The sequence below is a fragment of the Monodon monoceros genome, unplaced genomic scaffold (genome assembly GCF_005190385.1).
Source record: "Monodon monoceros isolate NGI ecotype Baffin Bay Population unplaced genomic scaffold, NGI_Narwhal_1 Super_Scaffold_2, whole genome shotgun sequence".
Classification (NCBI taxonomy): domain Eukaryota; kingdom Metazoa; phylum Chordata; class Mammalia; order Artiodactyla; family Monodontidae; genus Monodon; species Monodon monoceros.
Window position 1 is genome coordinate 53,707,334 of NW_021703776.1, and position 17,680 is coordinate 53,725,013.

At 37.2% G+C, this 17,680-nt stretch overlaps 1 protein-coding gene across 2 annotated transcripts in view; it reads left to right on the plus strand.

Moving 5' to 3' along the window:
* STK31 (serine/threonine kinase 31) overlaps positions 1 to 17,680 on the plus strand; it is an 84,369-nt gene that overhangs the window by 47,121 nt on the left and 19,568 nt on the right. For both annotated transcript variants that reach the window (XM_029234112.1, XM_029234113.1), the window contains exons 20-21: positions 246 to 395; positions 3,517 to 3,639. In XM_029234112.1, the coding sequence (XP_029089945.1) occupies positions 246 to 395; positions 3,517 to 3,639 (273 nt within the window). The remainder of the gene's footprint in view (positions 1 to 245; positions 396 to 3,516; positions 3,640 to 17,680) is intronic.

The following is a 17,680-nucleotide window of genomic DNA, read 5'->3' on the forward strand; positions in this document are numbered from 1 at the left end:
CACACACACACACACACACACACACACACACACACACACACACACACAGAGACACCACATGGTATTACCAGTTACATAATCAGGACTTCTGTCCTTTAATTCTTTCTCTATTGCTGTATTCTTTTTAAAGGTTCATTTGGAGGAAGCTTAGTCACTTCTGGAAAAATCGTTTAATTAGAGAAAATGTTCAGCTGTTAAAATGATTTGTCTACTTCCTGACTTCTTTTGTATGTACTTGTCTGTAGGAAGCTTTAAAGGTCATGAAAGGTGTTGCCCAGGGCCTGCATACATTGCACAAGGCTGACATAATTCATGGATCACTTCATCAGAACAATGTATTTGCTTTAAACCGTCAACAGGGAATTGTTGGAGATTTTGACTTCACCAAATCTGTGGTAAAATATAGTGGTTTTGTAAATAAGTTCTAGACTTCATTTAGTATTATTTAGTATTATTAGGCAGTAGTTCAGCACTTTTATATCATATGGTAATTTATTATAAGACCTTTGCCTTCAGTTAAGGTGTGTCATATAGTGCAAGCAATTATGTGTTATCAGGTGGGTGCTGGAACAAGAGTTTCTAAAGTTGTGCATTATATTTTTTAACCGTAAGTCTTAGGAGCAACCTGAAATTACAGTCAGTGGCATTGACAACATTAGCATTAATCAGTTAATTCATCAAGAAACATTTAGTTGCTGGAAGTACACAAGGAAAACTAGGTGGCCATCTCCTGTCTCCCAGTCTGCTGGTGCCCTCCCCCTTGATAGATTAAATTTAGATATACATACTTTGCTATTTTTTGATTAATGGGCATTTTTAGAAACTTGGGAACCTTGGACTTTTCCACTTAATTCAAGTTCGAGTTTGATGACATTGCCTGTGAATTTTGGTGTCATGTTACCTCAGAAGAGGCAGTTTGTGGGATAACAAAATCAGACAATTAAAGAGCATATTGTGATCTTTTTTTTTTTTTCCTTTTGGTAGAATGGGCAATTTCAAAATACAATCACGAGGGGCTTCCCTGGTGGCACAGTGGTTGAGAGTCCGCCTGCCGATGCAGGGGACACGGGTTCGTGCCCCGGTCTGGGAAGATCCCACATGCCGCGGAGCGGCTAGGTCCATGAGCCTGCACATCCGGAGCCTGTGCTCCGCAACGGGAGAGGCCACAACAGTGAGAGGCCCATGTACCACACACACACAAAAAAAATACAATCACGAGGGAGCAGTTCTCTTTGTTAAAATAACAGCTTTATTGAGATATAATTCACATACCATAATGTGTATAATTCACTACTAATCTTAATATGGTCAAAAAGTTCTGCATCAATCACCACTGTCTAATTCCAGAACATTTTTTATCACCCTCAAAAAGAAACCCCATACCGGTTTGCAGTTACTCCCTCTTTCTTTCTCTACTCAACCTCTTGGAAACCGCTAATCCATTTTCTGTCCCTATGGATTTGCCTATTCTGGACATTTCCTATAAATGGAATCATGTGTGGCCTTTTGTGATTGACTTATTTCACTCTGCGTAATGTTTTAAAAGTTCATCCATGTTGTAGCATGTGTCTAAACTTCATTCCCTTTTAAAAATGCCCAAATAATATTTCGTTGTATGGATATGCCATATTTTGTTTTTACCTTCGTCAGGTTGTGGGCATTTGGGTTTCCACTTTTTGATTATTATGAATAATGCTGCTATGAAAATCAGTATACAAGTTTTTGTGTGGAGATATGTCTTCTTGGGAGTGGAATTGTTGGGTTATATGGTAACTCTTCTGTGTTTCACCGTTTAATGAACAAAACTGTTTTCCAAAGTGGCTGCACTGTTTTTCATTCTCATCAGCGATGCATGAGGATTCCAGTTTATCAACATCCTTGCCAATATTTTATTGTCTGAGGAGTTCCCTTTTGACTAGTAAAAGTCATAATGCTTTTTAATTTTTTTTTAAAGAGTTTTTTTGATGTGGACCATGTTTTTAAAGTCTTGATTGAATTTGTTACAGTTATTGCTTCTGTTTTATGTTTTGGTTTTTTTGGCCGCGAGGCCTGTGGGATCTTAGCTCCCTGACCAGGGATCGAACCTGCACCCCCTGCATTGGAAGGCAAAGTCTTAACCACTGGACTGCCAGGGAAGTCCCCATAATGCTTTATTTGTTGGTCGTCTGCAAGTTATAGGATAATGCCACCTGTCTGTATACAGTTTCAGTGGTGTTCATGTGGTACCTCAAAAAGAAGAGAAAATAAAAATGTAAAACTATAATGAAATGCTGGATTATAGAGGATTTATACATAGTAGATTTGCTGAAATGTTTATTTTATGTTTATTTATATGAAAATTAGGATAACATCTTAAGAAAAATAACTGAACTGTGAGTTTTAAAAAGTTCTCAATTCATAGGGATCCTGGTTAGTTTACCTTTTGAACATGCCATTTGCACAACTATAGATATGACTCCAAAGAATTCTTCCTGTTTTATACTGATTTGTCAGCTGTTATTATCCAACAAAACATTGTTTTTAATCTGTATTTAAAATTATTTACTTTGAAATATTGATTAAACTCACCTTTTGCTGCATTTTTCACCCTACTCTCAGATTGAAGTACTAATCAGGAAGGGTAATTTGAAAAGCAGACTGTAGTAAAGAACATTGCTTTTCATACATCATACTGCATGTGAATCTCCTGGGGATCTTGTTAAAATGCAATTTTTAGAAATTGAGGTAAAACTAGTATATGATACTATATGTTTCAGGTGTACATAAAATGCAGATTTTTATTCAGCATTTCTGGGATGGAGATTTTGTATTTCTAACAAGCTCCCGGGTGATACTCTAGCTGCTGGTCTTTGGACCACACTCTGAGAAGCAAGGATAATGATGGTAGTGACATGTGCTAGGTAATTATTGTGCTGATTACCTTTACCTTTACAATAACTCTGTAAAGTAGTTACAAATTAATTAATTTCCTTTTTACAAATTAATTAATTTAGGCTCAAAGTGGTTAAAGCCCAAGGTCACATAGCAAATAAATGGCAGAGTGGGAATTGCAGTCAAGGTTTGTCTGAATCCAGGGTTCATGTTCTTGTCATTTATCATCCTTTGACACATCGGAAATGGTGTACTTAGAAAATGGTCAGTAAGGAAGTACTTTGTAGACTTGTGGTTTTTAAAAGTTATTTAGAATTTTCAGAATTAGAAAATAGCACTGCCTCTAGCCCTTATGAAGTGTGTTTTTTTACAAAAGAGTACCAAATTCTTAAAGAATCACTAGTTCTTAGTTTTTAATCTGCTGGAGTCTACAATGTGAAATGTAACCATAGTCTCACTGTTAATTTCATGAGACTGATTTTAAGAGCAATTTATAATAGTGGAAATTAGGTAAAAATATTTGAAAGCAAGAGAGAATAAAATATTTCAAATGAATATTTTTTGTGTTGATTAAATGCAGATTACTTCACAGAATGCTGCCTCAACTGTGTTGCCTTTAAAATATTTAACCTACTGTTTTTGTAGAGTCAGCGAGCCTCAGTGAACATGATGATTGGTGACTTGAGTTTGCTATCACCTGAATTGAAAATGGGAAAACCTGCTTCTCCAAGTTCTGACTTATATGCTTATGGCTGCCTTTTATTGTGGGTATGTTATTTTTTTATTGAAACAGATAAGTCATTTATTTATATATATTTCAGTATAGAAAGTGATGGTTTGAAGTGGCTTTCCTCAGTATATTACTCTGAATAAAAAATAGTGGTAGATTTTTAGTAGAAAAAATGTCTTCCCACTTGTTTTTAAAAGGTTGTCATAAACTGTTGCTCTACAGTTGATATTTGAACAACATGGGTTTGAACTGCCTGGGTCCACTTAAGCGCAGTTTCATTTTCAGTAGTATATACTATAGTACCACTCCGTCCATGGTTGCGCGCATACAGAGGAACCAGGGATATGGAGGGCCAACCATAAATTCTATGCGGGTTTTCAACTGTGCCAAGCTTCGGCACCTCTAACCTCCATGTTGTTCAAGAGTCAGCTGTACTTCTTATCATCTGTTGTGTACTTTCTAAAAATTGGCTTGATAATATGTTTTACATAGCATACTACTGTCTTAGTTTTATTGAAGTCAAGATTAACAGTGAGGATGGTTTTGTCCTATATTAATCTGGAAGTAATTTATGCATATATGGAAAATAAATATTAAATGATATTAAATGAGCCTTGAGTAAAAGTTCCTGCTTTGAGTGTAAACCAAATAGCTATTTCTAATCCATGGTTTAAACCCATTCTTCCTGTGAAATATGAGGGATTAAGTGTTAACAGGGAAGGATGTCTGTTCTCACTTCTTCTGTTTAACATTGTACTGGAGGTTCTAGCCCAGGGGTCAGCAAAATTTTCCATAAGCGGCCAGATGGTAAATAGTTCAGGCTTTGTGGGACATATGGTTTCTGCTGCTTTAGCCTGAAAGCAGCTATAGACAGTACATAAATGAGTGAGGGCCTCTGTTCCAATAAAACTTTATTTATGGATATTGAAATTTGAATTTCATATAATTTTCATGTGTCATGAAATAGTATTCTTTGATTTTCTTTTAAACATTTTAAAATGTGAAAACCATTCTTGGCTTGCACGCTGCATGAAAACAAGCAGTGGGATGGATTTGGCATACAGGCTGTAGTTTGCTAATCCTGGTTCTAGTCAGTCAAATAAGGCAACAAAACAAAATAAAAAGCATACAGTTTGAAAATGAAGAAGTAAAGCCATCTTTATTTGCAGGTGACATGATTAATTATGTAGAAAATCTTTATGAATGTTACATACATTAATGCTACTAAAACCAACAAATTTAGCAAGATTGCAGGATACAAAGTCAGTATAATAATTAATTGGGTTTCTTTATACTAGGAAATTGAAATTAAACAGTCATTTACAGAAGTATAAAAAATATGGAACTTTTAGAGCTAAATTGACAAAAGATTTGCAAGATCTATATACTGAAAACTACAAAAGTATTGTTGACAGGAACTAAAGAAGGTGTAAATAAATGGAGAGATGCGCCATGTTCATGGACTGGAAGAATCAGTGTTGTATGGATGTGAGTTCTTCTCAAATTGGTCATAGTTTTGATACAATTTCAACAAAACTCCTTCTAGGCTTACTTTTTTTTTTTTGACAGTAATTGACAATCAGATTCTGTAGTTTATATGAAAATACATGGGATCTGGGATAGCTAAAACAATTTTGAAAAAGAATACAAGTGGAGGATTTTAACTGATTTTAAGACTTAAAATTACAGTAAATCAAGGCAGTGTGATATTGATGTAAAGTTAGACATAGATCAATGGAACAGAATAGAGACAGTAGAAATAACACCCACTAAAATATGGTCAGTTGATTTTTGACCAAGGTGCCAGGACAGTTCTATGAGGGAAGAGATAGTCTTCAACAAATGGTATTGTAACAATTGGATATCTGTACATAAAAAATAAACTTTGACTTATTCATTGCACAATGTATAAAAATTAACTCTAAATGTATGTTAGACCAAAATGTAAAACCTAAGTCTCTAAAACTCAAGAATAAAATACAGGAGAAAATCTTACTGAGTTTGGCAAAGATTTTTTTGTAATAGGACACAAAAAACATCAAGTATAAAAGAAAATAATTTGGATTTCATCAAAATTTAAAATTGTGCTCTTCACAAGACACTGTTACAAAAATGAAAGGCAAGTCATACACAAACTTGGAGGAAATATTTGCAAAACATATATCTGACAGAAGACTTCTATACAGCTTACAGTGAACTCTTACAACTGAATAATAAGAAGACAACTCAAAAATGGGCAAAATATTTAAATAGGCACTTACCAAATAAAATGTCCAGATGGTAAATAAGCATGTGAAAACACGCTCTCAATATCATTAGTCATTGGGGATATACAAATTAAAACCAAAATGAGATACTACCACACGCCCACTATAATGTCTAAAATTAAAAATACTAACCACATCAAGTGTTGGCTAAGATGTATAGCAACTAGAACTCTGATATATTGCTGAGGGGAATGTAAATGTAACAACCACTTTGGAAAACAACTTGGCAGTTGTTAAAAGGTTAAACATATACCTATTATATGACCCAGCTGTTTTACTCCTAGGTATTTAGCCAAGAGAAATAAAAGCATATGTCCACACAAAGACTTGTACAAAAATATTCAAAGACATTTTATTTGTAAGAGCCAAAAAATGGGAACAACCCGAATGTCCATAAACAGATGAATGGAAAAACAGTCTGCTATATATTCATTGGAATACTACTCAGCAATAAAAAGGAATGAACTATTAATACAGGCATGCCTTGTTTTATTGTGCTTCACTTTATTGCACTTCGCATATATTGTGTTTTTTTATATATTGAAGATTTGTGGCAACCCTGCATGTCAGATGATGGTTAACGTTTTTTAGCAATAAAATATATTCTTAAATTAAGGGATGTACATTGTTTTTTATTCTTTTATTTTTTAACATCTTTATTGGAATATTAATTGCTTTACAGTGTTGTAAAGTTTCTGCTGTATAACACAGTGAATCAGCTATATGTATACATATATCCCAATATACCCTGCCTGTTGCGTCTCCCTCCCCCCCTCCCTATCCCACCCCTCTAGGTGGTCACAAAGCACCAAGCTGATCTCCCTGTGCTATGCAGCTGCTTCCCACTAGCTATCTGTTTTACATTTGGTAGTGTATATGTCAATGCTACTCTCTCACTTCGTCCCAGCTTACCCTTCCCCCTCCCTGTGTCCTCAAGGCCATTCTCTGTGTCTGTGTCTTTATTCCTGTCCTGCCCCTAGGTTTTTCAGAACCATTTTTTTTTTGATTCCATATATATATGTGTTAGCATATGGTATTTGTTTTTCTCTTTCTGACTTCACTCTGTATGACAGACTCTGGGTCCATCCACCTCCCTACAAATAACTCAATTTCGTTTCTTTATATTCCATTGTATATATGTGTCCCATCTTCTTTATCTATTCATCTGCTGATGGACACTTAGGTTGCTTCCATGTCCTGGCTATTGTAAATAGTGTAAATAGTGCTGCAATGAACATTGTGGGACATGACTCTTTGAATTACGGTTTTCTCAGGGTATGTGCCCAGTAGTGGGATTGCTGGGTCATATGGTAGTTTTATTTTTACTTTTTTAAGGAACCTCCATACTGTTCTCCATAGTGGCTGTACCAATTTACATTCCCACCAACAGTGCAAGACGGTTACCTTTTCTCCACACCTTCTCCAGCATTTATTGTTTGTAGATTTTTAGATGATGGCCATTCTGACCAGTGTGAGATGATATCTCATTGTAGTTTTGATTTGCATTTCTCTAATGATTAGTGATGTTGAGCATCCTTTCATGTGTTTATTGGCAATCTGTATATCTTAGGAGAAATGTCTGTTTAGGTCTTCTGCCCATTTTTGGATTGGGTTGTTTGTTTTTTTGATATTGAGCTGCATGAGCTACTTGTATATTTGTGGAGATTAATCCTTTGTCAGTTGCTTCATTTGCAAATATTTTCTCCCATTCTGAGGGTTGTCTTTTTGTCTTGTTTATGGTTTCCTTTGCTGTTCAAAAGCTTTTAAGTTTCATTAGGTCCCATTTGTTTATTTTTGTTTTTATTTCCATTTCTCTTGGAGGTGGGTCAAAAAGGATCTTGCTGTGATTTATGTCATAGAGTGTTCTGCCTATGTTTTCCTCTAAGAGTTTGATGGTGTCTGGCCTTACATTCAAGTCGTTAATCCATTTTGAGTTTATTTTTGTGTATGGTGTTAGGAAGTGTTGTAATTTCATTCTTTTACATGTAGCTGTCCAGTTTTCCCAGCATCACTTACTGAAGAGGCTGTCTTTCCTCCATTGTGTATTCTTGCCTCTTTTATCAAAGATAAGGTGACCATGTGTGCATGGGTTTATATCTGGGCTTTCTATCCTGTTCCGTTGATCTACATTTCTGTTTTTGTGCCAGTACCATACTGTCTTGATTACTGTAGCTTTGTAGTATAGTGTGAGGTCAGGGAGCCTGATTCCTCCAGCTCCATTTTTCTTTCTCATGATTGCTTTGGCTATTTGGGGTCTTTTGTGTTTCCATACAAATTGTGAAATTTTTTGTTCTAGATCTGTGAAAAATGCCATTGGTAGTTTGATAGGGATTGCATTGAATCTGTAGATTGCTTTGGGTAGTAGAGTCATTTTCACAATGTTGATTCTTCCAATCCAAGAACATGGCATATCTCTCCATCTGTTGGAATCATCTTTAATTTCTTTCATCACTGTCTTGTAGTTTTCTGCATACAGGTCTTTGTCTCCTTACGTAGGTTTATTCCTAGATATTTTATTCTTTTTGTTGTGGTGGTAAATGGGAGTGTTTCCTTAATTTCTCTTTCAGATTTTTCATCGTTAGTGTATAGGAGTGCAAGAGATTTCTGTGCATTAATTTCGTATCCTGCTACTTTACCAAATTCATTGATTAGCTCTAGCAGTTTTCTGGTAGCATCTTTAGGGTTCTCTATGTATAGTATCGTGTCTGCAGACAGTGACAGTTTTACTTCTTTTAGATTTGGATTCCTTTTATTTCTTTTTTGTTGCTGAGTGCTGTGGCTAAAGCTTCCAAAACTATGTTGAATAATAGTGGTGAGAGTGGGCAACCTTGTCTTTCTCCTGATCTTAGAGGAAATGGTTTCAGTTTTTCACCATTGAGAACGATGTTGGCTGTGGGTTTGTCTTATATGGTCTCTATTATATTGACGTAAGTTCCCTCTATGCCTACTTTCTGGAGAGTTTTGATCATAAATGGGTGTTGAATTTTGTCGAAAGTTTTTTCTGCATCTGTTGAGATTATCATATGGTTTTTATCCTTCAGTTTTTTAATACGGTGTATCACATTGATTGATTTCTGTATATTGAAGAATCCTTGCATTCCTGGCGTAAAACTCACTTGATCATGGTGTATGATCCTTTTAATGTGCTGTTGGATGCTGTATTTTGTTGAGGATTTTTGCATCTGTGTTCATCAGTGATATTGGCCTGCGGTTTTCCTTTTTTGTGACATCTTTGTCTGGTTTTGGTATCAGGGTGTTGGTGACCTCGTAGAATGAGTTTGGGAGTGTTCCTCCCTCTGCTATATTTTGGAAGAGTTTGAGAAGGATAGGTGTTAGCTCTTCGCTAAATGTTTGATAGAATTTGCCTGTGAAGCCATCTGGTCCTGGGCTTTTGCTTGTTGGATGACTTTTAATCACAGTTTCAATTTCAGGGCTTGTGATTGGTCTTTTTATGTTTTCTATTTCTTCCTGGTTCAGTCTCAGAAGGTTGTGTTTTTCTAAGGATTTGTCCATTTCTTTCAGGTTGTCTGTTTTACTGGCATATATAGTTGCTTGTAGTAATCTCTCCTGATCCTTTGTATTTCTGCAGTGTCCCTTTGTATTTCTGCCTTTTTCATTTCTAATTCTGTCGATTTGAGTCTTCTCCCTTTTTTTCTTGATGAGTCTGCCTAATGGTTTATCAATTTTGTTTATCCTCTGAAAGAACCAGCTTTTAGTTCTATTGATCTTTGCTATTGTTTCCTTCATTTCTTTTTCATTTATTTCTTATCTGCACTTTATGATTTCTTTCCTTCTGCTAACTTTGGTTTTTTTTATTTTTTTCTCTAATTGCTTTAGGTGTGGTGAGGTTGTTTATTTGAGATGTTTCTTGTTTCTTGAGGTAGGATTGTATTGCTATAAACTTCCCTCTTAGAACTGTTGCTGCATCTCATAGGTTTTGGGTTGTCGTGTTTTCATTGTCATTTGTTTCTAGGTATTTTTTTGATTTCCTCTGACTTCTTCGGTGGTCTCTTAGTTAGTTAGTAGCATATTTAGCCTCTATGCATTTGTATTTTTTACAGTTTTTTCCTGTAATTGATATCTGGTCTCATAGCGTTGTGGTCAGAAAAGATAGTTGATACGATTTCAGTTTTCTTAAATTTACCAAGGCTTGATTTGTGATCCAGGGTGTGATCTATCCTGGAGAATGTTCCATGAGCACTTGAGAAGAAAGTGTATTCTGTTGTTTTTGGATGGATTGTCCTATAAATATCAATTAAGTCCATCTTGTTTAATGTGTCATTTAAAGCTTGTGTTTTCTTATTTATTTTGTTTTTGGATGATCTGTCCATTAATGAAAGTGTGGTGTTAAAGCCCCGTACTATGATTGTCTTGCTGTTGATTTCCCCTTTTATGACTGTTAGCATTTGCCTTATGTATTGAGGTGCTCCTATTTTGGGTGCATACATATTTACGATTGTTATATCTTCTTCTTGGATTGATTCCTCGATCATTGTGTAGTGTCCTTCTTTGTCTCTTGTAATAGTCTTTGTTTTAAAGTCTATTTTATCTGACATGAGAATTGCTACTCCAGCTTTCTTTTGATACCCATTTGCATGGAATAATCTTTTTCCATCCCCTCACTTTCAGTCTGTGGGTCCCTAGGTCTGAAGTGGGTCTCTTGTTGACAGTATATATACGGGTGCTGTTTCTGTGTCTATTCATCCAGTCTGTGTCTTTTGCTTGGAGCATTTAATCCATTTACATATAAGGTAATTATCGATATGTATGTTCCTATTACCATTTTCTTAATTATTCGGGGTTTGTTTTTGTAGGTCTGTTCCTCCTCTTGTGTTTCCTGCCTAGAGAAGTTCCTTTAGCATTTGTTGTAAAGCTGGTTTGGTGGTGCTGAATTCTCTTAACTTTTGCTGCCTGTAAAGGTTTTAATTTCTCTGTCAAATGTGAATGAAATCCGTGCTGGGTAGAGTAATCTTGGTTGTAGGTTTGTCCCTTCTATCACTTTAAATATGTCCTGCCACTCCCTTCTGGCTTGCAGAGTTTCTGCTGAAAGATCAGCTGTTAACCTTATGGGGCATTCCGTTGTATGTTATTTGTTTCTTTTCCCTTGCTGCTTTTAATATTTTCTCTTTGTCTGTAATTTTTGATAGTTTGATTACTACGTGTGTTGGCATGTTAGTCCTTGAATTTATCCTGTATGGGACTCTCTGCGCTTCCTGGACTTGATTGACTATTTCCTTTCCCATGTTAGGGAAGTTTTCAAGTATCATCTCTTCAAATATTTTCTCAGACCCTTTCTTTTTCTCTTCTTCTTTTGGGACCCCTATAATTAGAATGTTTGTGCGTTTAATGTTGTCCCAGCGGTCTCTGAGACTGTTCTCAATTCTTTTCATTCTTTTTTCTTTATACTGCTGTGTGGTAGTTATTTCCACTATTTTATCTTCCAGGTCACTTATCTGTTCTTCTGCCTCAGTTATTCTGCTATTGACTCCTTCTAGAGAATTTTTAATTTCATTTCTTGTGTTGTTCATCATTGTTTTGTTGCTCTTTTGTTCTTTTAGTTCTTTGTTAAATGTTTCTTGCATTTTCTCCATTCTGTTTCCAAGATTTTGGATCATCTTTACTATCATTACTCTGAATTCTTTTTCAGGTAGACTGCCTATTTCCTCTTCATTTGTTTGGTCTGCTAGGTTTTTACCTTGTTCCTTCCATCTGCTGCATATTTCTCTGTCTTCTCATTTTGTTGAACTTACTGTGTTTGGGGTCTCCTGCAGGCTGCAGGTTCATTGTTCCCGTTGTTTTTGGTGTCTGCCTCCAGTGGGTAAGGTTGGTTCAGTGGATTGTGTAGGCTTCCTGGTGGAGGGGACTGGTGCCTGTGTTTTGGTGGGTGGGGATGGATCTTGTCTTTCTGGTGGGCAGAACCGCGTGCGGTGGTGTGCTTTGTAGTGTCTGTGAACTTAGTATGATTTTAGGCAGCCTGTCTGCTAATGGGTGCAGTTATGTTCCTGTCTTGATAGTTTTTTGGCATGGGGTGTCCAGCACTGGAGTTTGCTGGCTGTTGGGTGGAGCTGGGTCTTAGCGATGAGGCACAGATCTCCGGGAGAGCTCTAGCCAATTGATATTATGTGGGGCTGGGAGGTCTGTGGTGGTCCAGTGTCCTGAGCTCGGCTTTCCCACCTCAGAGGCTCAGGCCTGGCACCAGGCCGGAGCACCAAGACCCTCTCATCCACACAGCTCAGAAGAAAAGGGAGAAAAAAAGAAAGAAAAAAACCCAGTAAATAATGAAAGTTAAAAAAATTATGAAAATAAAAAATTTTTTAAAAAACTATTAGAATAAAAAAGTAATAATAATAAAAAAAGAAAAAGAAGAGAGCAATCAAATCAATAAATCCACCAATGATAACAAGCACTAGAAACTATACTAAGATAAACATAAAAGTCAGAAAGAAGTCAGTTGCAGAGAGCAAACCCCAAGTCTACAGTTGCTCCCAATGTCCACAACCTCTTTTTGGGATGAGTCGTTTTCTATTCAGGTATTCCACAGATTCAGGGTACTTCAAGTTGATTTTGGGGATTTAATCTGCTGCTCCTGAGGCTGCACAGAGAAATTTCCCTTTCTCTTCTTGTTTGCACAGCTCCTGGGGTTCAGCTTTGGTTTTGGCCCCGCCTCTGTATGTAGGTTGTCTTCAGGCCTCTGTTCCCACCCAGACAGGACAGGGTTAAAACAGTGGCTGATTAGGGCAGTCTGGCTCACTCAGGTCGGGAAGAGGGAGGGGTACAGTAGTTGTAATTGGAATGCAGGGCGAGCCTGCAGTGGCAGAGGCTGGCGTGTCGTTGCAACAGCCTGAGGCGCGCCGTATGTTCTCCCGGGGAAGTTGTCCCTGCATCGCGGGAGCCTGGTAGTGGTGGGCTGCACAGGCTCCTGGGATGGGGGTGTGGATAGTGACCTGTGCTTGCACACAGGCTTCTTGGTGGCTGCAGCAGCAGTTAGCGTTTCATGCCCGTCTCTGGTGTCCGAGGTGATACCCGCGGCTCGCATCCATCTCTGGAGCTCGTTTAGGCTTTGCTCTGCTTTCTGTGGACAGACAGGGAAAGAATCCCCTCTCCTCGCACACCCCGAAATAGTAGTCTCTTGCCTCTTAGGAAGGTCCAGACTTTTTCCCGGACTCCCTCCCCACTAGCTGTGGTGCAGTTGTCCCCTTCAAGATGTCTTCACGCAGCCAACCCTAGTCCTCTCCTTGGGATCTGACCTCCGAAGCCTGAGCCTCAACTCCCAGCCCCCACTTGCCCCAGCGGGTGAGCAGACAAGCCTCTCAGGCTGGTGAGTGCAGGTCAGCACCGATCCTCTGTGTGGGAATCTCTCCACTTTGCCCTCTGCACCCCTGTTGCTGCGCTCTCCTCCGTGGCTCTGAAGCTTCCCCCTTGCCCACCTCCCGTCTCTGCCAGTGAAGGGGCTTCCTAGTATGTGGAAACTTTTCCTCTTTCACAGCTCCATCCCAGAAGTGCAGGTCCCGTCCCTATTCTTTTGTCTCTGTTTTTTCTTCTGCCCTCTCCGGGTACGTGAGGATTTTCTTGCCTATTGGGAAGACGGAGGTCTTCTGCCAGCATTCAGTAGTTTTTCTGTAGGAATTGTTCCACATGTAGATGTATTTTTGATGTATTTGTGGGGAGGAAGGTGATCTCCATGTCTTATTCCTCTGCCATCTTGAAGGTCCCACCCCTTACATTGTTTTTTAGACATAATGCTATTGCATACTTAATAGGTTACAGTATAGTATAAACATAACTGTTATGTTACGGGAAACCAAAAAAAATTGCATGACTCACTTTATTTCAGTATTCACTTTATTGCAGTGGTCTGGAACTGAATCCTCAGTATCTCTCAGGTTATGCCTCTACACCCAGTAATATGGAGGAATCTCAAAATAATTCTGCCAAGCTAAAAAAAGCCAAAGGAAAGAAAGTACATATTTTATGTTTCTATTTATATAGAATTCTAAAAAATGCAAACTTATCTATGGTGATAGAAAGGAGTGCTCTGGAGTTTGAGGGCAGAGAGGAAGGGAGCGATAGATTACAGAGGGGCATGAGGAAATTTTTTTGGCATGATCACCATGTTCACCAGATTGATTGTGGTGATGAATTTGTAGCAGGATACATATATCAAAATATTGATAATTATATACTTTAAATACATGTAGTTTATTGTACATCAACTATACCTCAATAAAACTGTTATAAAAAGAGTATTTATACCTACCCAAGTGGTAATCAGTGGGAATCCCATTCAACAATTAATTATTCACAAGTTTTAGCCTTATGCTGGCATATGTATTTAAATTTGTGTGGTTTCATAGAACCATCATAGCCATAGAAATGATTGTACTGGCATCATTTTTGTCATTGCTTTAGTAATCTCTTTATTCTTTACATCAGGACGAAAGTGAATGTCTCAAATGTTCTTATGTTCCTGAGAGCTATCATAAAATATCACTTAAGTATGGTAATAGTAGTCTTTATTCCACCAGTTTCCTTTCTTCATTAACTGGTAGTAAAGAGCTTTATGAGTAAAGTCACTATTGTGCTGAATTCCTGCTCTTCTTTAATGTTGACTGAGTTCTTTTAAAAATTTTATTTTTAAATTACCATGTAGTACAGTTGATTGGTTTTTGGTGTTCAGTCCTATGAATTTTAACATATGTATAGATTAGTATACCCATCACCACAGCTGGGATACAGAGCAGTTCCCTAACTCTAAAAAAAAAAAAATCCTATGTGCTGTCCCTTTGTAGTCATACCCTCTCCCTAACCCTTAACCCTTGGCAACCGCTGATCTTTTCTATACCACTACAGCTTTGTCTTTTAAGAATGTCATATAAATGTTATCTTACAGTATGTAACCTTTTGAGACTAGCTTCTTCAGTCAGCATAATGCCTTTGAAATTCATCCAAGTTGTTTAGTATATCAATAGTTCATTCCATTTTTGTGGCTGAGTAGTACTCTATTATATGGATGTACCAACTTTGTTTATCTGTTGAAGGACATTTGGGTTTCCAGTTTTTGGCTATTACAAATAAAGATGCTAGGAACATTTGTGTATAGGTTTTTGTGTGAACATAGTTTTACTTCTCTAGAATAAATAGGAGGACGATTATTGAGTAGACTGTAATTGTATATATAACTTTATAAGGGGGTGCCAAAGTTTTCCAGAGTGGCTGTACCATTTTGCATTCTCAGAACCAGCACTGTATGAGAGTTTCAGACTCTCACGATTGTTAATACCTCCTATTGCCATTGTTTTCTGTTTTAGCCATTCTCTCAGGTCTGCGTTTTTTGGACCTCCTTAACAATTTGAGACCCATACCTTCATGCAGTTTCAGTTACCTTCTGAAACCAGGATTTTGTGATTCCCTATAGTTTTTCTTTTACAAAAGTAAAGAATCCAATCCAGTATATTTTTATCTGGACAGGACTTCCTATCCTCTCATTTTACTGTAACTGCTCTTAAGTCTCCAATATGTTTTGTCCACTGTCTTCCCTTTCTCCGTAGTCTATCAGCAACCTCCTAGCTTCTCTTCCTTTCTTCTTCAGCGTTGGACCCCATCATATAACATCTAGGCTACCCTGTATCCCCTTTGACTCCTATTCATCTCTTTAGCCTGTTTAGACAAACCCCGTTTCTAGATACGTTTTGTGGTCTGCTATATATGATTTTAAAAATATTCTATTTTTTTAAGGTTTTATTTCTTTGTGAGACTAATTTTTATAAAAGAGACATATATTTGATTTTTCTCCAGAGTATGACCAAACATTATATTTATTAATTTAAGGACATTATTATGTGTATTTATAACATGGTGATAACATCCTCCCTTGCTGGGAACACATAGTGCATGTTTGGAACTTAGTTAATAAGTGCTTTATGAACTTCATCTCATTGCATCCCCCTAAACAACCATGTGAGGGAGCACATCATCATCCGAAGTGTAGACGTGAGGCATGTGAAAGTCAGAGAAGGACATCACTTCTTAAGTAACGTCCCATCTCAGAATTTCAGTGTCTTGAGGCTGCGTTCAAGACCACCTTCTGCATTCACATCGCATATTAAGCCTTGAAGGTGCAGTCTTCACTGAAGCCAATGATGAACAATTGCTGTAGGGAAATAGGTTACTAATAAGTGTCATTGCACTGATTACAATGAAGTCCCTTATATTTTACAATGCCCTATTAAGGCATCTCTAACCTTGTCTTCTATGAGCTCTTTGGTGAGAAGTCCTCCTTTTAGAAAGCCTTGCATGGATGTGAGTAACACTTCTGTTTAGAGGTCAGGTGTACTTTTTATACATTATGCTTCTTTTTGATGTTTAATCCCCAACTAAGAGACAAGGGGAAAAGTAATATTCCATATCTGTCATTCCTTTAGATACAGCTAATGTGACCTATGATGAGTGCCTTTCACAAATATTCCAATTAAGAGAAATCTCAAGAGAAGGAAAATGGGTGGCAGCCCCCTAAAATCTGGAAGTGATGCTAATATCATAATTAAGCAGACTGAGTGGAATGGATCTCATTATTACAGAATTGTATGTAGGAGGATTAAGGCTTCCAGGCTGGATGGAGCCACTAACATCTCTAATGCCCTCCTCTGTGCAGGAATTTCATGTGTTTCTGGACCTCCTTTGAGACCCAACCAAGAACCTCAGACTCATTATTGCTTTCTTATTGGATCCAAGTGCAGAGAGCTTGGAGTTCACTTCTCAAAGTGTGTTATTTATGAGGATCATCTATAACATCTACCCATATTTTTACTCTTTTCAGTTCTTTTTTCATTCCTGATGTTTCAGTATTTATTCTTTTATCATTTCCTTTCTATTTTAAGAACTTACTTTAGCCATTCGGTAAGTCTGCTGGTGACAAATTGTTAGTTTTCCTTCATCTGAGAGCATCTTAATTGCGCCTTCATTTCTGAAGGATGTTTTTTGCTGCGTACAGAATTCTGGGTTTATAGTTCTTTTCTTTCAGTGCTTCAGAAATGCTGTGCCACTTTCATTGGGCCTTCATGGTTTCTCATGAGAACTCCACTGTCATTTGAATCATTATTCCTCTTATAGGTAATGTGATGTTTCTCTCCACCTGTTTTTAAGGCTTTGCTTTGTTTTTAGTTTTCTGAAGTTTGATTATGATGTGTCTTAGCAAGGATTTCTTTGGGTTTACTCTCTTTGGGGTTTGCTCAGTTTCTTCAATTTGTGTTTTTTAGCAAATTTGTGAAATTTTGGTTCAGCTGTTATTCATATAACTATTTTGTTAGTCCTACACTCTTTCTCCTTTTTTTCTGAGACTGATGATACAAATTTGGATCTTTTGTTATTGTCCCACAGGTTCCTGAGGCTGTGTTCATTTTCTTTCTGTTGTTCAATCCAGATATTTTCTGTTTTTCTATCTTCAGTTTCATCAGTGCTTTCCTCTGTCATATTCATTCTACTGTTGAGCCAATCCAGTGAGTTATTTCTGTTCTGTTGTTGTTTTTCATTTCTAAAATTTCTATTTGGTTTTCTCTATATCTTCTGTCTTCTTTGCTGAAGCTTTCTATTTTTTTTCTTTCATGCATGTTTCTAATTGATCTCTAAGCATTGTTATGATGGCTCCTTTAAAATCCTTGTCAGATAATTCTTGCATCTGTGCCCTCTTGATGTCTTCTGTTGATTGTCTTTTTGTCATTTAAGATTTTGTTGGTTTTAAACTTGACATGTGATTTTTGATTGTAGCCTGAACATTTGGGGTATTATGTTCTGAGACTCTGCATCCTATTTAATC